The 24,432-nt window shown below is 46.8% G+C and overlaps 1 protein-coding gene across 3 annotated transcripts in view; it reads right to left on the bottom strand.

Moving 5' to 3' along the window:
* Positions 1-24,035, bottom strand: part of SUN2 (Sad1 and UNC84 domain containing 2) — a 116,325-nt gene extending 92,290 nt beyond the window's left edge. The window contains exons 1-4 of one of the 3 annotated variants that reach the window (XM_073549457.1): positions 23,675-24,035; positions 23,235-23,356; positions 10,972-11,081; positions 8,178-8,335 (exon numbers count right to left, since the gene is read on the bottom strand). In XM_073549457.1, coding sequence (XP_073405558.1) covers positions 8,178-8,335; positions 10,972-11,075 — 262 coding nt within the window. In that variant the 5' untranslated portion in view covers positions 11,076-11,081; positions 23,235-23,356; positions 23,675-24,035. The other 2 variants (XM_073549458.1, XM_073549456.1) reach the window with 2 other exon arrangements.
* Between the last annotated feature and the right edge of the window lie 397 nt (positions 24,036-24,432).

Below are 24,432 nucleotides of genomic sequence, written 5' to 3'. Positions count from 1 at the left end.
TGTACTTGTGTGTGGTCAGGAGGGGTTTTACAAGGTGGATGTAGCAGAGCCATGTTTGTACTTTGTGTGGGGTCAGGAGGTGTTTTACAAGTTGGATGTAGCAGAGCCATGTGTGTACTTGTTTGGGGTCAGGAGGTGTTTTACAAGGTGGATGTAGCAGAGCCGTGTGTGTACTTGTGTGGGGTCAGGAGGGGTTTTACAAGGTGGATGTAGCAGAGCCGTGTGTGTACTTGTGTGGGGTCAGGAGGTGTTTTACAAGGTGGATGTAGCAGAGCCGTGTGTGTACTTGTGTGGGGTCAGGAGGGGTTTTACAAGGTGGATGTAGCAAAGCCGTGTGTGTTCTTTGGTGGGGTCAGGAGGGGATTACAAGGTGTACGGAGCAGAGCCGTGTGTGTACGATGTGTACGGAGCGGAGCCGTGTGTGTACGAGGTGTATGGAGCAGAGCCGTGTGTGTACGAGATGTACGGAATGGAGCCCTGTGTGTGCGGAGCTGAGCTGTGTGTTTATGGAGCGGAGCAGAGCCGGGGGTGTACAGAGTGAAGCCGCGTGTGTACAAGGTGTACGGAGCGGAGCCGTGTGTGTACGAGGCATACAAAGCGGAGCCGTGCGTGTACGAGGTGTATGGTGGGGAGCATTTATACCTCCCGAGTCCCAACCGTCCCGGATCCAGCGAGACAGTCCTGATTTTGAGAAAGAGACTGCCCCAGCTGGGAGCATACTTTCCCCGTGGGACACAGGAGTACACAGCGGAGCCCCAAGGAGCAATTTAAAACTTGCACGTAACATTCTACCGGAAGTGACGTGCTGGAAGCTGACCAGAAATTAGGTAATTTCAGTAGGAGATTGTGACGGAACCATGGAGGGAATGCTTCAGATCCATCACCGTGTCCTCCTCTGACAGAGCGGACAGCGGGATCGCCTTGGAATCGGGGATGTCGGTCATGTGAGCGGATCATGATATGTCCTGCACCAGGAGGCTCAGGTGGGCACTACAATGGGAGCTGGGCTGCTATGGTATCTTTATAGAATTTTTCTTTCTCTGTTTCTTTCTCTCTAATCTTTTTTTTCTCTCTCTGTTCTCTTTCTTTCTGTCTCTGTTCTTTCTCTCTCTCTCTGTCTGTTCTCTCTTTCCTCTTTTTCTTTCTCTTTCTCTCTGTTCTTTCCCCTCTTTCTTTCTTTCTATCTGTTCTTTCCACTCTTTCTTTTTCTCTCTACCTCTGTTCTTTCTTTCCCCTCCTTCTTTCTCTCTCTCCCTGTTCTTTTTTTCTGTCGACGCTTTTTCGCTCTCTGTTCTTTCTCTCTCCGTTCTTTCTTCCCCACTTTTTTCTCTCTCCCTCTCTGTTCTTTTTTCCCCTCTTTCTCTCTCTGTTCTTTTTTTCTGTCCACTCTTTCTTTCTCTTTGTTCTTTTTTCTTTCTCTCTGTTCTTTCTTTCCCCTCTTTCTCTGTTCTTTCTTTCTTTACCCTCTTTCTTTCTCTTTCTCTCTGTTCTTTTCTTTCTCTTTCTGTTCTTCCTTTCTCTCTGTTCTTTATTTTCTCTGTTCTTTCTTTCTTTCTCTCGCTCTCTGTATCTTTCTCTCTCTGTTCTTCCTTCCATTCTTTCGCTCTTTCTTTCTGTTCTTTATTTCCCCTCTTTCTTTCTCTGTTCTCTCTGTTCTTTCTCTCTCTCTTCTTTCTTTCATGCGTACACTACTAATCAGTAGCCTCCTTCACATGAACATGTTTTGCCACAGAGCGAGTGTCCGTGTGGATCACATGCGTGTCCGTGTGATCCACACGGAGACAAGTCCGTTTTTGGCCGTCACCACGGATGTCACACGGCATGAGTCGTGGTATGTGTTAAAGGGGGGCCCACTGAGACTTTTTCGCCCGGGGCCCTCAAAAACCTGGAGTCGGCCCTGGCGCAGGCACACCCAGTTACTATGCCAACGAATACGAACTTTACATAACCCCAGCAGGACACAGTTTCTGCCAGATAATATCAGCTCTTAAAGCGAAACCCAAAGCACAAATGCAAATCTAGCTTCATCACAGAGAATGAGAGAGAATGTCCGTCAAAGTGGATTTAGAAGCCCAGTGCGCCAAACTAGCTCTTAAAGGGCCGACGCGCCTAAGTGATTCTTAAAGGGCCGACGCACCGAAATGAGTCTTAAAGGGCCGGCGCGCCGAATCGAAAGCTGAGTGACCCCACGCTCCAAATCGGAGGCTGAGCCACCCCAGCCTCCAAATCGGAGGCTGATCGACCCCGGCCTATAAATCGGAGGCTGATCGACCCTGGCCTACAAATCGGAGGCTGAGCCACCCTGGCCTACAAATCGGAGGCTGAGCCACCCTGGCCTACAAATCGGACCCAGAGTGGCCCCGCCCACCAAATCGGATCCTGAGGGGCCCCACCCACCAAATCAGACCCTGAGGGGCCCCACAGGCCAAAGTGGCCCCTGAGAGGCACCCACAGTTAAAACGGATCCTGAGTTGAAAGTCTTGCAGGGGCAGCAGGCAAGTCTCTCTTAAAGGGGCAGCCCGGGCACCATTTCAAACCACTATCTGTACTTCCTTCAGGAAATACACATCTAGTTATTATTATTCAGTTGATTTCCGTAATTAATGCGGCCCGAACCGCTACACGCACAGACTCCGCTGAGGTGTCGTTTCGAAGCCAGCGTCCACGAGTGGTGTGCTAAGTATTTTTCGTGTCAATCGGATTTGTAGTTTTTGCACAATTTGCATTTGAAAAAACATTTTCCTGTCATTGGAATGCATTGTTTCAATGCATTTCAATGGGAAAATTTTGCCATAGGGAAAACATGGGGCAGTCGTGAAGCGATTCAAATAGCAGTTAAGCGCATTGATATGCGCGGGCACACCCAGTTACTATGCCAACGCCTACGAACTATACATGATGCCCCCAGGACAGAGTTTCTGCCAGATAATTTCTGCTCTTAAAGCGAAACCCACAGCACAAATGCAAATCTAGCTTCATCACATGACGCATGCCCCTGAGAGAGAATGTGCGCCAAAGTGGATTTAGAAGCCCAGTGAGCCAAACTGGCTCTTAAAGGGCCGACGCGCCAAAGTGATTCTTAAAGGGCCGGCGCAACAAAAAGAGTCTTAAAGGGCGGGCTCGCCAAATCGAAAGCTGAGTGACCCCAGGCTCGAAATTGGAGGCTGAGCCACCCCGGCCATATAAATCAGACCCAGAGTGGCCCCGCTCACCAAATCGGACACAGAGTGGCCCTGCTCACCAAATAGGACCCAGAGGGGCCCCGCCCACCAAATCAGACCCAGAGTGGCCGAGCCCACCAAATCTGACCCAAAGTGGCCCTGCCCACCAAATCAGACCCAGAGGGGCCCCGCCCACCAAATCAGACCCAGAGGAGCCCCGCCCACCAAATCAGACCCAGAGTGGCCCCACCCACCAAATCGGACCCTCAGTGGCCCGCCCACCAAATCAGACACTAAGGGGCCCCGCCCAACAAATCGGACCCTGAGGGGTCCCGCTCACCAAATCGGACCCAGAGTGGCCCCGCCCACCATATCGGACGCAGAGTTGCCCCGCCCACCATATCGGACCCAAAGTGGCCCATGAGAGGCACCCACAGTTAACACGGATCCTGAGTTGAAAGTCTTGCAGGGGCAGCAGGCAAGTCTCTCTTAAAGGGGCAGCCCGGGCACCATTTCAAAGCACTATCTGTACTTCCTTCAGGAAATACACATCTAGTATTATTATTACTATTCAGTTGATTTCCGCAATTAATGCGACCCGAGCCGCTGCACGCACAGACTCCGTTGAGGCGTCGTTTCGAAGCCAGCGTCCACGAGAGGTGTGCTAAGTATTTTTCGTGTCGATCAGATTTGTAGTTTTTGCGCAATTTGCATTTGAAAAAACATTTTCCTGTCATTGGAATGCACTGTCTCAATGCATTTTAATGGGAAAATGTTGCCATAGGGAAAACATGGGGCAGTCGTGAGGTGGCAGTTATGCTCATTGAAATGCGCAGGCCAGGGCCGGCGTCAGCACCCGGGCAAGTGTCGGTGCCCTGGCGAGATGGGAGGGCCCACTCACACTGTCTGCCGTGAGAGCCGTGTGCGTAATTTTGTGGGGTCAGGAGGGGTTTACAAGGTGGATGTAGCAGGGCTGTGTGTGTGTACTTGTGTGGGGTCAGGAGGTGTTTTACACGGTGGATGTTTTCGAGCCGTGTGTGTACTTGTGTGGGGTCAGGAGGGGTTTTACAAGGTGGATGTAGCAGGGCTGTGTGTGTACTTGTGTGGGGTCAGGAGGAGGGGTTTTACAAGGTGTATGTAGTAGAGCCGTGTGTGTACTTGTGTGTGGTCAGGAGGGGTTTACAAGGTGGATGTAGCAGAGCCGTGTGTGTACTTCTGTGGGGTCAGGAGGGGTTTTACAAGGTGGATGTAGCAGAGCCGTGTGTGTTCTTGGGTGGGGTCAGGAGGGGTTTACAAGGTGTACGGAGCAGAGCCGTGTGTGTACGAGGTGTACGGATCAGAGCCGTGTGTGTACGAGGTGTACGGAGCAGAGCCGTGTGTGTACGAGGTGTACGGAGCAGAGCCGTGTGTGTACGAGATGTACGGAACGAAGCCCTGTGTGTACGGAGCTGAGCCGTGTGTTTATGGAGCGGAGCAGAGACGGGGGTGTACGGAGTGATGCCGCGTGTGTACGGACCGGAGCCGTGTGTGTACGAGGCATACAAAGCGGAGCTGTGCGTGTACGAGGTGTATGGTGGGGAGCATTTATACGTTCTGAGTCCCAACTGTCCCGGATCCAGCGAGACAGTCCCAATTTTGAGAGAGAGACTGCCCCAGCCGGGAGCATACTTTCCCCGCGGGACATAGGAGTACACAGCGGAGCCCCAAGGAGCAATTTAAAACTTGCACGTAACGTTCTACCGGAAGTGACGTGCTGGAAGCTGACCAGAAATTAGGTAATTTCGGGAGGAGATTGTAACGGAACCATGGTGGCACTTCAGGGAATGCTTCAGATCCATCAAAGTGTCCTCCTCTGACAGAGCGGACAGCCTTGGAATCGGGGATGTCGGCCATTTGAGCGGATCATGATATGTCCTGCACCAGGAGGCTCAGGTGGGCATTACAATGGGAGCCGGGCTGCTATGGTATCTTTATAGAATTTTTCTTTCTCTGTTTCTTTCTCTCTAATCTTTTTTTTCTCTCTCTCTTCTCTTTCTTTCTGTCTCTGTTTTTTCTCTCTCTCTCTGTCTGTTCTCTCTTTCCCCTCTTTCTTTCTCTCTGTCCTTTCCCCTCTTTCTCTTTACCTCTCTGTTCTTTCTTTCTTTCCCCTCCTTCTTTTTCTCTCTCTCCCTGTTCTTTTTTTCTGCCAGATATTATCAGCTCTTAAAGCGAAACCCAAAGCACAAATGCAAATCTAGCTTCATCACATGACGCATGCCCCTGAGAGAGAATGTCCGCCAAAGTGGATTTAGAAGCCCAGTGCGCCAAACTAGCTCTTAAAGGGCCGACGCGCCTAAGTGATTCTTAAAGGGCCGGCGCACCGAAATGGGTTTTAAAGGGCCGGTGCGCCAAATCGAAAGCTGAGTGACCCCAGGCTCCAAATCGGAGGCTGAGCCACCCTGGCCTCCAAATCGGACCCAGAGTGGCCCCGCCCACCAAATCGGACCCAGAGTGGCCCCACCCACCAAATCAGACCCTGAGGGGTCCCACAGGACAAAGTGGCCCCTGAGAGGCACCCACAGTTAAAACGGATCCTGAGTTGAAAGTCTTGCAGGGGCAGCAGGCAAGTCTCTCTTAAAGAGGCAGCCCGGGCACCATTTCAAACCACTATCTGTACTTCCTTCAGGAAATACACATCTAGTTATTATTATTCAGTTGATTTCCGTAATTAATGCGGCCCGAACCGCTACACGCACAGACTCCGCTGAGGTGTCGTTTCGAAGCCAGCGTCCATGAGAGGTGTGCTAAGTATTTTTCGTGTCAATTGGATTTGTAGTTTTTGCGCAATTTGCGTTTGAAAAAAACATTTTCCTGTCATTGGAATGCAATCTGTCAATGCATTTCAATGTGAAAATTTTGCCATATGGAAAACATGGGGCAGTCGTGAGGCGATTCAAATGGCAGTTAAGCTCATTGATATGCGCAGGCACACCCAGCTACTATGCCAACGCCTACGAACTTTACATGACCCCACCAGGACAGAGTTTCTGCCAGATAATAACAGCTCTTAAAGGGAAACCCAAAGCAGAAATGCAAATCTAGCTTCATCACATGACGCATGCCCCTGAGAGAGAGTGTGCGTCAAAGTGGATTTAGAAGCCCAGTGCGCCAAACTGGCTCTTAAAGGGCCGAGGCGCATAAGTGATTCTTAAAGGGCCGGCGCACCAAAATGAGTCTTAAAGGGCCGGCGCGCCAAATCAAAAGCTGAGTGACCCCAGGTACCAAATCGGAGGCTGATTGACCACGGCCTACAAATTGGAGACTGAGCCACCCCGGCCTCCAAATTGGAGGCTGATCGACCCTGGCCTACAAATCAGAGGCTGAGCCACCCTGGCCTCAAAATCGGACCGAGTGGCCCCGCCCACCAAATCAGACCCAGAGTGGCCCCGCCCACCAAATCGGACTCTGAGGGGCCCCACCCACAAAATCGGACCCTGAGGGGCCCCGGCCACAAATCAGACCCTGAAGAATCCCGTCCACCAATTCAAGCCCTGAGAAGCCCAGGCCACCGAATCGGATCCTGAGGGGCCCCACCCACCAAATCAGACCCTGAGGCCAAAGTGGCACCTGAGAGGCACCCACAGTTAAAACGGATCCTGAGTTGAAAGTCTTGCAGGGGCAGCAGGCAAGTCTCTCTTAAAGGGGCAGCCCGGGCACCATTTCAAACCACTATCTGTACTTCCTTCAGGAAATACACATCTAGTATAACTTGCTCCCCATCTTTCCCCTCTTCCATCTGTGCGCCACCTCCTCCTCCTATGTTGCTGCTACATGCCCGGCGCTTGCGCTCTGCCAACAGTTCTCGGGCATGTGCAGTGCGTGCTGCCTGGGAACGGACATCAGGCTATCGTGCCTGCGTGTTACGGAGTGGGATCTGGGGCCTCCGCAACACGCAGATGCGATAGTCTGATGTCAGTTCCCGGGCAGCGCGCACTGCACAAAGGAAAATATTTTTAAAACAAAAGTATGAAAAAAAAATATTTGGCCACCTAAAATGCTATTTTATGTAAAAACTGAAGTAAAACAGAAGACCTGTATCATACCCCATATGATAAACATCATTAAAAAGAACAAAAAAAATGTCCCCCAAAAAAAATATGATTAATCAAAAAGTCATTTTGAAAAACAATGGCATCACTGAAAGTCATCTTCTGCAAAAAAACACAGCCATTCATATCCAAATTTTTCTATGTGTGGCCCATTTACCTGCCTGAGTTTGATACCCCTGGTCTAGAGTGATAAGAATGTAGGTTGTTTAAGAGGTTATTGATAGAATGTTTGTTCTATCGTGGTTTTGAGGTTAATACTTTGCGTTCCAGATGTTCAGATGAGTAAAGTTAATGAGGGGCTAATGACAACACTCCTAGTGGTCTAGATACAAATCGGTCCAGTCATTTTTTATGTTCTATCTTTAATGGCGTTACTTCTGCTCTTTTTTGCAGTGGATTTCACACTTGCTTTACAACACAAGTTATGCTATAAATAGCAGTGCAGAGAGTTCGTCTATACATTGGCGATGTTCCATTGTATATTTGCAAAATGTCTTCTGAAGGACAAACTTCTGGCCTATGTTTGGCCATTTAAAAAGGACCCGTCAGCTCATTCATGCTGCCTGATCCACGAGAGGCACGATTCAGACACTGGCTGCAGCTATGTATATTTTACTCTGAAAATGGCTGCAGCGCTACTACTCGTAACTGAGTGTCCTGCCTCATACTAATCACCAAGGAGGCATACTTCTTAGCCAGCTTTGCAGGGCATCTTCTCTGAAATGCTGCAATGTTTCAGAGTAAAACACGGTTGCAATAACCCAGCCAGTGTCCGATTCAGGCTGCCCATGGTTCGAGCAGCACGAGTCTGTTGACAGCTTCCCTTTATGTCCATTCAAACCTTAGAGTATACCTGGAGACATAATGAATGAAGTCCAGTTTCTTCCACTTAATTTCATAGTAACATTTGATACTCCATTTGTCTTACCCCATGCGGTTCCTCCATAGCCGGTGTCTTCTAGGGCTGCAGACAAGCCGCTTCTGCTTTGACCGGCATAGCTTGACGTTTCACTGTAGTACCTGTGCTCTATGGTCTGTTGGGAGGTGGGAGCCTGTCGAACAGTGGTCACTTTCCTTCTAATACTTCTGTAACAGGAGATGATAATACACTTCAAATCCACAATCAAACACCATGCTAGTATGTGATAATGATTATGTGCACATGGGTAAGCATTTCATGGGCAATAACAATTAATCGGTTTCATATCATCTAAGTTATATCCACACAATTTGAACCCTTTCACTATGAGCTGCTGCGTCACATCATCTCCAGCCTGATTACCAGTCCAGTACATGAAATACTGTGTAGAAACGAGGTCACTCTCCGCTATACAAATCCCACCAGGCAACCTCCGGACATCTCCACTCCCCTAGGTCTGCCCTTATTGTGGCTCTCTATGTTCGCATGTAGCTGAAGATATCATTTTGCTTTATACAACACAAAAAAGTTTGATAGTAAGTGACTTCATACAATGAACGGGCAGCACGGTGGCTCAGTGGTTAGCGCTGTAGCCTTGCAGCACTGGAGTCCTGGGTTCGAATCCCACCAAGGACATCATCTGCAAGGACTTTGTATGTTCTCCCCCGTGTTTATGTGGGTTTCCTCTGGGCACTCCGGTTTCCTCCCACATATCCAAAGACATACTGATAGTTAATATAGGTTGTGAGCCTCATCAGGGACAGTGATGAAAATATGTGCAAACTGTAAAGCGCTGCGGAATATGTTAGCGCTATATAAAGATTATATTATATTAAAGATTATATTATTAATGATTACCTTCAACTACAAAACGTTCCTGACTCACACTGCCTGTCCATATCTATAAGTGGTGTGCACAGAAGCTCCATCTATTTCTATGAAATGTAGCTTCACATGGCTTTGACTGTAGCTCTTCATACTGCATTTGCTTTGTTTGTGGTTTGGGTTATTTCTTTTGTAAATGGCGGTGAACGCCTTTTCAGATGGGTAAAAGAACAAAGTCCATGTGAGTTCAGTTTTTTATCTCCCTGCAAAGTTAAATGAACTGCGCAAATGTGGTGTGAATAGGACCTAACAGCTGACAGGAAGGTTCCTATCACAAGCAGAAAGCAGAGGAAACCGGCTGAAGCTGCATCACATAAAATGCACTGAGACTCTGCACTGTATATCAGGAGGATAGCAGTTTTATGTCACTGATCAAACACAACCTCATGAGGCTTCATGCCCTTTACCAAGACAGAGGCATCATGGGAAAGTTACACTGCAGCAGTAGAACTTTGTATACAACACTTAAAAAAGTCTTACTGAAAACTTAGGTATGGTCAGACTTCCATTTCCAATTCACCTTTTTAATATGACAAAAAATACCTTTCCTGAATATGTATAACATAGCAGCACACGTAGTCTTTGTAAGTATATATCTCTAAAACCAATGTGCACAAAGTGTGAGAGATCTTATTGCAGCTGTACGAACATAACCTGTCTATAAATGAAACAGCTAGTGCAAGAAGGCTGCAGGATTCTGCCCATTCTGTACAATACATACATTTGTACTATTATTATTTCATAACTGAAATAAAGTACATTTTATTACCAGGATACATTATCAAGTGATTATATTTGGTTTGGTTGTAATTGCTTCCATGTATTTACAAGAGTCCAGTTCCTACATTGCTGAGTATTTATACACTTTTACGTGATACATTGGCACTGGCTGAACGGTAAGAGACGTTGACCCATTTTGCACATTTCAGCAAGGAGCTGTAAGTAACAGAAGGTATGGCTTCCTGTATCATTTCTGTTTCCCCTCTGCACACACCACAGGATGTGACAATATCAACTTGGTGCTTCTCACTTACAGACTGACTCACTGGCTAAAAGCAGCCAGCTATGTAGATACCAAGTCTATTAGGACATCAAGTTACTCATGCACGGCAAAATACTGCAAAACATGAACACTGAATATACACAGTGGGAAAGGTCACAAAGCTTGAGTTATATTTTGTATTTTTATTATTTTTGTGCACTGCTGTACAGACTAGGAAGATTAAAAGGGGACAGTCAGTTCAGAACTTAAATTCCCCATTTTTTTTTTTTTATTTGCAACTGCTTTGTGCAGTTATTACTCCACGAAATATATAAATACATTGACAAATGGGCGTTACTATTCTTTTATCAAAGAGGTGTGTCCCTACACGGTCTGGCAATGGCAGCACTGACTGGACAGTGCCAGAGTATATACGGACACACACCCAAATGATGAACCACTTTAGTCACAAATGACATGCCAGAGCTGGTATGTCACTCTCCACAAGGAGAAACCTTACCCCTTAGACCCCAGTCCAGAGCCTCTCACCTAGCCAAATCAGTTCTCATGCTTTGCACTGACGAGGGCCAATAGCCTGAAACACTGTCTGAAAACTGAGATTCTGATTTGGCTTTTATCCCAAGTCATATTTCAAGATTTATTAAAGGGTCGATTGTGACTTGTACAATTGCTACTGTACTTCCAACAGGTGGCGCTATACAGTTCAAGTCCTCTTCCTCTCTGAAGAGGCTGCACTTTTTGAAGCAGAACATTTTTAATATTCCCAACATGTGGATAAATTGTAGAATCTGCTGTTCTGGGGACAAAATAAGTCAAAACATTTCCTGGAGCAGTTCTGTATAGCATAGAGTAACTTACCATGCACCTACATCACACAATTTCAGCAATGTGCTTCCGAGTGACGTACATACTGACCTGACAGGGCTGTCTCTGTACAAGTGCTGACTCTCCAAGCTGCTGGTGCTGATCCTATCATCCTCCAGATCAATGGCACCGAGGCGTTTGCTGCGTCTTGACATGTTCACCTGGCAGTAAAGAAGCACATTTTTATAAAGCAGCACAGAGTGAATTCAGTGGAGCAAATAATTACATCTTATTGACAAACGGTGCCTCGTCTAGTGAGGTGTGACGGGCTCTACTCAGAGGAAGCTTGCAAAGTGACAGTTCATCTTTCCATGCCAGAGTATTAAAACATAATTACCAATTTTACTAAAGTCTCCATCACTGAACACAGTGTGAACGTACCCTAAGAACCCGACTGTTGAGCTGCTCACAAAGCGTGACTCTCGCTTTGATGGATCTGGTAAATCCATGTATTGTACATAGCCAATCAGTTGAGCGTTTCCTCCCTATGATATTGATCACCCATCCTTATAATGCGTCATCAACATAAGATCGGAGGTAGTCTGACACTCAGCACCCCATCGATCAGCTGGTGTAAACTCTAGCCGGATGGAAACAATGTACAGAGGGAGCATTAGCATTATAGTTGCCTCAGCTCTCTGTACAGCAAATCAGCTTCTCATCCATACAAGTTTTAGATTTTTGGCCATTGCTGTACAAACTGTTAACGTTGACAGCAGCAACTAAACAATCGATGGAGGTTTGCTGTTCAGCTCTTTAACCGTTCTCACACGGCTGCCGCCAAATCTCAGAATAGCTGATCAGTGGGAATAGTCAGACTCCCACTAATCTGGTATTGATGACCTATTCTAAAGATAGGTAATCAGTGTCACAGTAGTGACACACCTATTTCATCCCAAAACACTACATTATCCTTGAAATGGCTACTGTAAGTGAAACGTATGGCCTGGCCAGGCTTCTCCTACCATAACAGTTGATCACTTGGGGTTTCTGACACCAAACCTGAATTGATCCATGCCAGAATATAAATAACTGCAGAGTAGCACAATCTCAGGACCATACGTCTATGTGTCATTATACGTTTTCTTCAAATATACAGTAGCTAAAGAAGTAACTTTTATAACAGCTGGTTTCCAGTTCTCTACATGCAGGTCAGTAATGTAAAATAATATAAAAGGTAAAATAAAAAAAACAAAAACATTTTATCAATGCACATCATAAATAAATAAATGATAGGGATATCCGTGGGGGAGGAGGAACGGCCATAGTGTTGAAGCAACAATGTACTGACAGTTGTCGAGCGTTGGACAATATTGTTAGTGTGGGGAATAACTTCACATTAGGCCTCGCTCCCACCTTCAGTATTTTAGATCAGTATTTGTAAGCCAAAACCAGGAGAGGAAAAGTGTAATAGAAACACGTCACCACGTCTGTATTTATCACCCACTCCTGGTTTTGGCTTATAAATGCTAATGTAAAATACTCAAATACTGAAGGTGGAAATGTGGTCTTAAAAAGTATCAATGGTATGCAGATCTGAAAGGAAAAAAGGAGAGTTTTAAAGCACTTTCAGTTTGTAAGGGTGAACACTTAAGGGGGTTTTACACATAGCGATATCGCTAGCAATATCGCTAAAACATCACTGATTTTGTGACGTTATAGCGATATTGCTAGCGATATCGCTATGTGTGATACTTACCTCCGACCGGCTCCCCCGCTGTCCATCGCTGATCGCTCGAGAATGTCCGGCTCCATTTCTCGTCGTCAGCTTCCTGCGGCGCTTCCTGCTGTGACGACGAGCGACGCGTGGTGGCGGGCGGGAGGACGCCAGGATCGCTGTGTGTGAAAGGTGAGTATCGTGCGCTGCGTCGCTGCTGCATCGCTGTGAGATCTTTCTGTGTGAAAGCTCACTAGCGATCATTTAGCGATGCACCAGCGATCCTGACCGGGTAAATGTAAAAGGACCTTTAGAGAGTGACCAGAGAAACAACAGGGAACAGTGCAATCAACATAGGTGACAGAATTACCCAGCACAAGTCAGGGAATAGGATTAGCCTTATGATCCTGCACACAAAGTGCTTTTCTTCTCTCTTTTTTCATGTAAATACAAAAAAAAACCAAAATATATACATACCACCCAGTATGAAAACATTTAGACCTCCATTCATCAGTTTTACATTGGATTTTGGCATAAATCTGTTTCAGCTGTTGTGCAAAATTTTGCAATTTTTGACATTTGACTTTAGTTCCAGCCAGCTGAGCCAAGCTGTCAAAAAGTAAAAGAAGTTTAACCAGGAGGGAACATGGCTTGACACTGCTGACAAATTCATCATAATTTATGCCACAAAAGTGGAGTAAAACAACAGCTGTAATGTGTACTCCAGTCCTTGACTGGAGTACATTTGTTGTGGTCGTGCACAAGCAGCTGGAAGATGCACGAAATTCGTTAAGAGACGTACGGCTATTAATGAACTTGGGAGTACCTTACTCCAGTGTACTCTTCTTCGTCAAGACCGGTCTTGATTCAGCGGTTTACACTGCAAAATAGAATTGAAGCCCTGCGCACATGAGCAGCCCCTGTCACAGATGCTGTCTTATTTGACAGGATAATTACCGTATATACTTGTGTATAAGCCGATCCCCTAAATTTGCCACAAAAAAACTGGGAAAACTTATTGACTCGCGTATAAGCCTAGGGTGGAAAATGCAGCAGCTACTTGTAGATTTCAAAAATAAAAATAGATACCAATAAAAGTAAAATTAATTGAGACATCAGTAGGTTAAATATTTTTGAATATCCATATTGAATCATGAGCCCTATATAATGCTCCATACAGTTCATGATGGCCCCATAAGATGCTCCATACAAAATACACCCCATATAATGCTGCACAAAGGTTAATAATGCCCCATATGCTGCCCCCATAAAGGTTATGGCCCCATAAGATATTCCATAGATTATGCCCCATAAGCTTATGCCCCCATAAGATGCGCCATAGATTATGCCCCCATATGCTGCTCCATAGATTATGCCCCCATATGCTTCTCCATAGATTAAGCCCCAATAAGATGCTCCACAGATTATTCCCCCATATGCTGCTCCATAGATTATGCCCCCATAAAATGCCCCATAGATTATGCCCCCATATGCTTCTCCATAGATTATGCCCCTATAAAATGCTCCATATTGTGCCCGCATATGCTGTTCCATAGATTGTGCCCCCATAAGATGCTCCATAGATTCTGCTCCCATATGCTGCTCCATAGATTATGCCCCCATAAGATGCTCCATAGATTATGCCCCCATAAGATGCTCCATAGATTATGCCCCCATAAGATGCTCCATAGATATGCCCCCATAAAATGCTCGTTTATGCCCCCATATGCTGCTCCATGTTTATGCCCCCACATATTGCTGCTCCATAATTATGCCCCCCTAATATATTGCTGCTCCATAATTATGCCCCCATATATTGCTGCTCCATAATTATGCCCCCATATATTGTTGCTCCATAATTATGCCCCCATATATTGCTGCTCCATAATTATGCCCCCATATATTGCTGCTCCATAATTATGCCCCCATATATTGCTGCTCCATAATTATGCCCCCATATATTTTTGCTCCATAATTATGTCCCCATATATTGCTGCTCCATAATTATGCCCCCATATATTGCTGCTCCATAATTATGCCCCCCTAATATATTGCTGCTCCATAATTATGCCCCCATATATTGTTGCTCCATAATTATGCCCCCATATATTGCTGCTCCATAATTATGCCCCCATATATTGCTGCTCCATAATTATGCCCCCATATATTGCTGCTCCATAATTATGCCCCCATATATTTTTGCTCCATAATTATGTCCCCATATATTGTTGCTCCATAATTATGCCCCCATATATTGCTGCTCCATAATTATTCCTCCATATATTGTTGCTCCATAATTATGCCCCCATATATTGCTGCTCCATAATTATGCCCCCATATATTTTTGCTCCATAATTATGTCCCCATATATTGTTGCTCCATAATTATGCCCCCATATATTGCTGCTCCATAATTATTCCTCCATATATTGTTGCTACATAATTATTCCTCCATATATTGTTGCTCCATAATTATGCCCCCATATATTGCTGCTCCATAATTATGCCCCCATATATTGCTGCTCCATAATTATGCCCCCATATATTGCTGCTCCATAATTATGCCCCCATATATTTTTGCTCCATAATTATGTCCCCATATATTGTTGCTCCATAATTATGCCCCCATATATTGCTGCTCCATAATTATTCCTCCATATATTGTTGCTCCATAATTATGCCCCCATATATTGCTGCTCCATAATTATGCCCCCATATATTGCTGCTCCATAATTATGCACCCATATATTGTTGCTCCATAATTATGCCCCCATATATTGCTACTGCTGCCGCTGCAAATATAAAAAAAAAAAAAAAAAAAAAAAAAAAAAATATGACATACTCACCTCTCATTGCAGGGGGCCCGGTACCGGTGGCTTGAGCAGGCGGTGACAGGTTCTGATAGCACTGGCGATATTTACCGATCCCCGCTCCATGGCTGCGCGTTGCTCTGTCTCTTCCGGGTCCCTCTGTCAGTGACGTTCAGGCAGAGGGCACGGTGCGCACTAAGTATGTCACTGCGTGCCCTCTGACCTGAACATCACAGACAGAGGACGCGGAGGAGAGGACAGAGCAGCGTTCAGCATTGGACCAGGTAGAGGTGAATATAGCGTATACTTACCCCTTCCTGGCACGGTCTCTGCAGCCCCCTGCTTCTCCCGGTCTCCCTTCCTTCCTTCAGCGGTCACGTGGTACCGCTCAGTAAAGTCATAAATATGCGCATATTCATGACTTTAATGAGTGGTACCATGTGACCGCTGAAGGAAGGAGCCTGAGACCGGGAGAAGCGGGGGGAGGCTGCAGACACGGCGCCAGGAGGAGGTAAGTATGACCTGACACCCCCGCTCCCCCTCCCCCGCCGACCCCCTGGTATATGACTCGCGTACAAGCCGAGAGCGGGACTTTCAGCCCAAAAAAATGGGCTGAAAATCTCGGCTTATACACGAGTATTTACGGTAGCTTTTCTGGCAAAACAGAAGCTTTCTTATATCTCGTCAACAATCTATGTACTGGCAGCAAAAGTTACTTTTCTTCATACTTCCAGGAGATTTACTTTGGCTGCCATTTGGGTGGGTCGTTATACCTTAGATCCTGAAAACAAAGAAACCTAATAAATCCATCAATTCACCAAAGAGTGGTTTGAAACTTGCTGCACGAAGTTAGACAATTATAAAAACATTTAAAGGGTAAGGCTGTAATTATGAGAACATAAATTATCCAATAATTACTGATGAGTCCCAGCCAACTCAGTGCACAAATCCGAATCCTATTTTTGTTAGACATCTTTTCATTAAAGAGGTAACAAAACCTAAGATAAAAACAAAATGAGCAAATACCCTGCAGTAAATAAATAGCAAAAGTGCATGAAAATAACATAGGGGACTTAGTTCACAAATTTGTGATAAAAAAAAAGGTAAACTCCATCCCACTGTTTCACGATGACCCTATTCGGGACAGGGTTGGTGATAACTACCATATATGTAGCGAACTTTCGGACCAACTTGTAAAAAAGTTTACTATGCAGCAAATATAAGACAATTATATATGGATATAATGTAGAAAAAGGCCATATCTGCAGTTCATTTATGTAATGTAACTGAGGCCCGTGTTCTGTCCTGGGAATGGGTTTTTGGAGACTTGTGCACATGCTTTTACATCTATACATACTCGTGACGCACACTCAACTCGTCACCAACACGAAATGGGCAAGCAGAACAAATGTGCTCGTTTTTTCACATATGTATTTCCTGAAATATTATTTTACAAGAATGTTATTATGCAAATATACATGAAACTGACAACAAATTGTCATTTTATCAGTTTCTTCTATGATAAAGTTACTTAAATTGTGACAATCAATGTGGTCACCATCTCTGTTGTTACTGATGCAACATGGCCATCATAGTGGAACAAAAAAAGGCATCTTCTCTATACGCAAATCATTACCAAACCGTGGCTTACTTCCACATTACTAAAAGACAGCCAATGTTCACATTATTCTCTGTACTATATTCTATCTAGACTATACTGCCATTTTTACGACGCTATGTTACATGAATGACAGCTACGGCTACATTCACACGTGACACATCCCAGCGCTATCCGCTTTTCCCTCAGACTGTACATGGACCCATAGAGTTTACCTGATCCATACACTCCTCAGTGTTATGAATGGATCTGTGTCTCTGCACTGTGAGGCTCAGAGAAGGTCTTATTCTCATCAGTTTTGTGGCTCAGACTTGGCCATTAAAGTCTATGGGGATCTGAGTATAAAAGATGACATTAACTGATCAATAGCTAACTGCTAGCCCCGTTCACACATTGGGTATTTGGTCAGTAATTACATCAGTATTTTTTAGCCAAATCTAGAAGTGGGTGATAAATACGGAAGTGGTGACATGTTTCTATTATTCTTTTCCTCCGATTGCAAGCCAAAACCCAGAGAGAAACAAATACTGATAAGTGAATACAGTTTAACCCCTTAATCGTCAACACGCCTTTTAATAGCGGAAGTTAAGGGTTTTATTCCTCAGCGCCCCTTTTTAACGGCATTGAGAAATAAGGGTTTAGCGCCTCCAAGCGTTGGAAAGTCTCCAGGTTCTCGGCTACTGGGGGGGGTAGCTGAGACCCTGGAAAACCTAAGGGCCGTTTTTTACGGTCCCCAGTCACAAAAAGTCTGATTTTCAATTCAATTCTCTCTCCGGTGATATGATCTAGCATACCAGAGGAGAGAAAAATGGGGTCCCCCGAACCTCCCCGGTATCCTCTGCCATCCCCAGGCTTTCCACATCATCTTCCTGGAAGAAAATGGTGGGCGCATGCGCATTGCACCCGCCGAAATCTGCCGGCGGGTACTCGGCAACAATAGATTTCTCCTATTGGTTCATTTTGGTCACAGTGATAGGCCGCATCACAGTGATAAAAATAATGAAAAATAGTAAATCAAACCCCCCCTTTATCACCCCCTTAGTTAGATAAAAATAATTTTAAAAAAATTGTAATTTTTTCCATTCTTTGCAGTTGTTAGGGTTGAAATTAGAATTGGGGGATTTTCAAAAGTAAAAAAAATAAATGTTGACAATATGATGGCTAGTGTTGAGCGCAAGTGCTCACTACTCGGGTTTGCATCGGGTGCTTGGATATGCACCGAGTGATGCAGATCCATGTTTTTTGGGGTGTCTGAGGCTAGTTTCACACTTGCTTTTTTTTGCAGCGCGTTTTTCCCGCAAAAAAACGCATTGAAAAAACGCATACATAAGCATACAACTGCTGCGTTTTTTTCAAGCATTTTTATGAGCATGCATGAAAAAAACGCAGCGTTTTTATGCGTTTTTAGCGCGTTTGCGTTTTTTTCCAAGATTTTTAGGTGGCCCCTCACACTACCCAAACCATGACTTTACTAACCCTAACCCTGACCCTAACCCTGACCCTAACCCTTAACCAAATCATACTTAACCCTAACCCAAACCCTAAACCCTAACTAACCCTAACCCTAACCCTGACCCTAACCCTGACCCTAACCCTGACCCTTAACCAAACCATACTTAACCCTAATCCTGACCCTGACCCTAACCCTTAACAAAACCATACTTAACCCTAATCCTGACCCTAACCATGACCCTAATCCTTAACAAAACCATACTTAACCCTAACCCTGACCCTAACCCTGACCATAACCCTAACCCTAAACCCCCTTAACTAACCCTAACTCTAACCCAAACCCCTAAATTCCATGGTTTAAAAAAAAAAACGCATATGCAAAAAAACGCATACATGAGCATGCCAGTGCGCACATATGCGCATCCATAGGCTATAATGGCCATTTTTAGCGCAAAACGTGCGCATATGTGCGCATGCGCTTTTTTGCAGGGCCAAAAAATGCAACATGCTGCGTCTGGAAAATCCAATCGCACACCCCAAAAAAACGCAGCGCATGAAAATCGCATACATGCGCTGACCAGTGCGCAGGTATGCGCACCCATGTTAAATATAGGGGAAAAAACGCATGCGCAGGTGTGCGTTTTTTTCCAGCGCTAAAAAACGCAAATGTGAAACCAGCCTGACAGCCACGAAACATGCAGGTCAAGGGCTCGAGCACCCGTGATATTCGGTGCATACCCAAGCAACCGATGCAAACTAGAGTAGTGAGCACTTGCGGTCAACACTAATGACAACATATTCAATAAGACAACCTAATGTTATCAAATTCTGCAATGTATCTGTGGGTTCAAAATGCTCACTATAATCCTGGCTAAAATCCGAGGGGGGGGGGGCGAGTTTCCAAAATGGGGTCACTTGTGGGGGGTTTCCACTGTTTAAGCACATCAGGGGTCTCGAAACGCAACCTGATTCCAGCCAATTTTGCATTCAAAAAGTCAAATGGCTCTTCGTCCCTTCTGAGCCCTGCAATGCACCCAAACAGTAGACTTCCCCCACATATGGGGTATCGGTGTACTCAGGAGAAATTGCACAACAAATTTTATGGTCCATTTTATCTTGAGACCTTTGTGAAAATAAAAAAAAAAAAGTTTGGGTCTAAATTAAATTTTTTGTGAAAAAAGCTAGATGGTAATTTTTTCCTTCCACAATATTTTAGTTCTTGTGCAGCACCTGAAGGGTTAATAAACTTCTTGAATGTGATTTTGAGCACCTTGAGGGGTGAAGTTTTTAGAATGGTGTCACTTTAGTGTACTTTGCCACAATGACCTCTCAAAGTCACTTCAAATGTGAGGTGGTCCTTTAAAAAAAAAAAAATATATATGATTTTGTAAATTTTATTGAAAAAAAAAAAAAAATGAGAAATCGCTCGTCAACTTTTAACCCTTATAACTTCCTAACAAAAAAAAAATAAGTTTCCAAAATGTTGCTGATGTAAAGTAGACATGTGGGAAATGTTATTTATGAGCTATTTTGTGTGACATATCACTCTGATTTAGAGACACAAAAATTGAAAGTTTGAAAATTGCAAAATTTTCAAAAATTATTTGACAAATTTCCACTTTTTCCCATAAACGGAAGTTATATCGCAGAAATGTTACCACTACATGAAGTACAATATGTCACGAAAAAACAATATTCCCCAGCCTGTAAAAAAGTGGTCGCTGATGGAGCTCAAATAAGGGGGTGGTTTCCAGACGCACAACTCCCCTCTATAAATCTGTGGGGACGGAGCAATGAGCAGAACTGGAGGTCCCGGCCCACCCATGTGGCACATTGTCAGCCGCAGCAGGACAAATCGGACGGGGGTTCTGCAGCCAGATCTGCGGTTATGGCCCAGTTTACACACTCATTGCACGGTCTGTAGACGGATAGCAATGGATAGACTGACCACCAGGGGCGTAACTACCACGGTCGCAGGAGTCGCCACTGCAACTGAGCCCGGGGTAAGATAAGATAAGATAATCCTTTAATCGTTCCACCATGCGGAAATTCAGAGCATTACAGCAGCAAGGCAGGAACAAGTACAGATACAGATGCATAAAGGTATTACATTGACAGTAGATAGGTACATGTACGGGGAAAAAAAAAAAAATGTAACCGGACTGTCACAACGTTGGATCTATCAGTTCACTGTTTGGGTCGTTCTCCGTTTTGGACAGTGCTGGTTATACAGCCTAACTGCAGCAGGAAGGACTTTCAATAGCGCTCCCTCTCACATTTAGGATGAAGTAGCCGGTCACTGACAGTACTGCACATCTTTGTCACGGTCTCATGCATGGGATGGGAATCATTCTGCACCATGTAGCTCACCTTGGCCAGTATCCTCCTGTCGCCTACTTCCTGAACTGGGTCAAGGGGGCATCCCAGGACAGAGATGGCCCTTCTAATCAGTTTGTCCAGCCTATTCCTATCCCTGGTTGATATGCCACTACCCCAGCACGCCACACCAAAGAAGATGACTGATGCCACAACAGAGTTGAAGAAGGATGCAAGGAGTGCCCCTCTAACTCCGAAGGCTCTCAGCCTTCTGAGCAGATAAAGCCTTCTTTGGCTCTTCCTGTACACTGCATCCAAGTGATGGGCCCAGTCAAGCTTATTATTGAGGATCACACCAAGGTACTTATAGGTGTCGACTATCTCAACGTCATTTCCCTGAATGTTCACCACTACTGGTGGATTTTTGCCCTTGCGAAAGTCCACCACCAATTCCCTGGTCTTCCCAGAATTAATCCTAAGGTGGTTCCTCTGACACCACTCCACAAAAGCTTGGTTAGTGTCTCTGTACTCTCATTCATCACCTCCTGTGATGAGGCCTACTATTGCAGAGTCATCAGAATACTTCTGCAAGTAGCAGCTAGATGAGTTGCACCTAAAATCCGCAGTGTACAGTGTGAAGAGAAAAGGGGCAAGAACTGTACCTTGAGGTGCCCCTGTATTGCAGATCACCGTGTCTGACACACTGTCCCGAACCTTTACAAACTGAGGTCGGTTCGTGAGGTAGTTAAGGATCCAGGTGGAGAGTTGGAGGTCCACACCAACAAGGCCCAGCTTGTCTCTCAGTAGACCTGGCTGTATGGTGTTAAAAGCACTAGAGAAATCGAAGAACATTATTCTCACAGTGTTCCCAGGTTTCTCCAGGTGAGAGAGAGTCCTGTCTAGAAGGTGGATAATGGCATCATCCACACCAATGCCCGGCCTGTAGGCAAACTGGAGAGGGTCCATATCCGAGCTCACTAGAGGACGGAGACGTGTGAGAACCAATCTCTCTAATACCTTCATCAGGTGTGATGTCAATGCTACAGGTCTATAGTCATTAAGGTCTTTCGGATAAGGTTTCTTCGGAACCGGTACCACACACGATAATTTCCACAGTCAGTCAGGGGACCAGCAGGCATATCTCCCAATCGTCCCTATTCTCGCGGGACAGTCTCATTTTTTTACCCCCCCAACCCGCGCTGCACTGAGCCGCCACAACCCCCCCATCCTCGCCCTCCTGCAGAGGCCCACTGCACTGACAGCAGCCCGTTGCTAGGCTGTTTTCTCCAATGTGTGCACAGGATCTGTGATGAGGTCACAGGACATCAGGATTCAGGGATCACAAGATCAGGGGCTTTGGTGTCTCCAGGACTCTGCTGTGCTGGTTGTTGTGGTGCTGGATGAGGTGAAGTTTATGTGTGGGGTCAGGAGGGGTTTACAGGGTGGATGAAGCAGAGCCGCGCGTGTACGAGGTGAGCGGAGCCGCGCGTGTACGAGGTGTGCGGAGCCGCGCGTGTACGAGGTGTGCGGAGCCGCGCGTCTACGAGGTGTGCGGAGCCGCGCGTCTACGAGGTGTGCGGAGCCGCGCGTCTACGAGGTGTGCGGAGGTGTGCGGAGCGGAGCCGCGCGTCTACGAGGTGTGCGGAGCGGAGCCGCGCGTCTACGAGGTGTGCGGAGCGGAGCCGCGCGTCTACGAGGTGTGCGGAGCCGCGCGTCTACGTGGTGTGCGGAGCGGAGCCGCGCGTCTACGTGGTGTGCGGAGCGGAGCCGCGCGTCTACGAGGTGTGCGGAGCGGAGCCGCGCGTCTACGAGGTGTACGGAGCGGAGCCGCGCGTCTACGAGGTGTACGGTGCGGAGCCGCGCGTCTACGAGGTGTACGGTGCGGAGCCGCGCGTCTACGAGGTGTACGGTGCGGAGCCGCGCGTCTACGAGGTGTACGGAGCGGAGCCGCGCGTCTACGAGGTGTACGGAGCGGAGCCGCGCGTCTACGAGGTGTACGGAGCGGAGCCGCGCGTCTACGAGGTGTACGGAGCGGAGCCGCGCGTCTACGAGGTGTACGGAGCGGAGCCGCGCGTCTACGAGGTGTACGGAGCGGAGCCGCGCGTCTACGAGGTGTACGGAGCGGAGCCGCGCGTCTACGAGGTGTACGGAGCGGAGCCGCGCGTCTACGAGGTGTACGGAGCGGAGCCGCGCGTCTACGAGGTGTACGGAGCGGAGCCGCGCGTTTACGAGGTGTACGGAGCGGAGCCGCGCGTTTACGAGGTGTACGGAGCGGAGCCGCGCGTCTACGAGGTGTACGGAGCGGAGCCGCGCGTCTACGAGGTGTACGGAGCGGAGCCGCGCGTCTACGAGGTGTGCTTGTGTGAATGCGGCCTAAGAGCAGACACGGGCGCTGGTCCTGGGCGGCTCGGGGACGGCACAGTGCTAATATGTGACCCACGAGCCTCGTGGCTTTCCTGTACCTGGTCTTGTTACACCACGACCACAGCACAGATCTCGCCCCAATAGTCTTCCGGACGCCCAACTCGCCCCTGACAATACGCAGCAAGTTCTTGTCACTTTGTTCACTCCGGTGGACAGCGATCTGCAAAGAAAAAAATAAATGGAATTACAGACATGTGAGGACCGTGACATACGCACAATGTGAACGACTCACTCACATCACAAAGAAACGCCAGAAGTGGCCACAGGACAAGTGACGAGTCCGGAGCCCAGGAGGCTCCTCCACTCACCGGCCGCACAGAACAAAGCAGGAGCCGCGGGGCTGCCCCGTGTGCGCGCAGGTGACAGCGACACAAACACACACTGCTGTCACCCGAGGATGCAGCTGTCCGCCATCCCCTCCCGCAGCCCGCTCACTGGCCGGCCCGCCTGCCACTCAGCACCGCAGCGCCATCCTTACTGGTGGGTTTAAACGGGCAGAGTGAAGACGCAGCCTCTGCAGGAAAAGGCCGTACTTGTGCTTGGCTGCCAGCCCGGGTATTAGCAGACGTCGTGTGTCTGCAGCCGAGGGTAAGCAGTGAGCGCTGTGCACACACTCCGCGGCTGCTGCAGGAGAGGCGCGTCTTCCTGTCAGGGAGTGCGGCTCCGGCTTCTTGTTGTGGTTTCTCTCCCGCCTTTTGTGTCTCGCTGTCGCGTTGTGCAGGGTGATCTCATCTCCAGCACAGGCTCCCTATTATGCCTCCTCTCAGACATGCTACACGGAGGGAGTTTGTTCCTTTGCACAGATTTTGGCAGTGAAGAGTTTTCATTGCAATAAAGAAAATCACAGGGAGGCTCCTTGTTATTAAGGCTCAGTCACACGTCAGTATTTGGTCAGTATTTTCCATCAGTGTTTGTATGCCAAAGCCAGGAATGGAACTTACCGAGAAAAAAATATAATTGAAAGACTGATGTCTGTTCTTTGTTTTGGAGACATTCCTGTTTTGGCATACAAATACTGATCAAAAGTACTGATGTGTGAAAGAGGCCTTAGGAAGCAGAGCTGCCATTTTTTCCCTTTTTTTATTTCTGAGGAGAAGACAATGGGGCCATTTCCCTCATACACCTGAGTCAGTGGTGACCGATCCCTGCTCCTAGTCTAGTACTCGCCAGCCGCCATCTTCAGCTCTTCCCCGCAGCACTCCGGTCACCGCACCGCCATCTTGTGCCCGCAACTTC

This window comes from Dendrobates tinctorius, unplaced genomic scaffold (genome assembly GCF_039654945.1).
Source record: "Dendrobates tinctorius isolate UK_male_01 unplaced genomic scaffold, ASM3965494v1 ptg000159l, whole genome shotgun sequence".
Classification (NCBI taxonomy): domain Eukaryota; kingdom Metazoa; phylum Chordata; class Amphibia; order Anura; family Dendrobatidae; genus Dendrobates; species Dendrobates tinctorius.
This window is presented reverse-complemented; position numbering and strand designations above follow the sequence as displayed.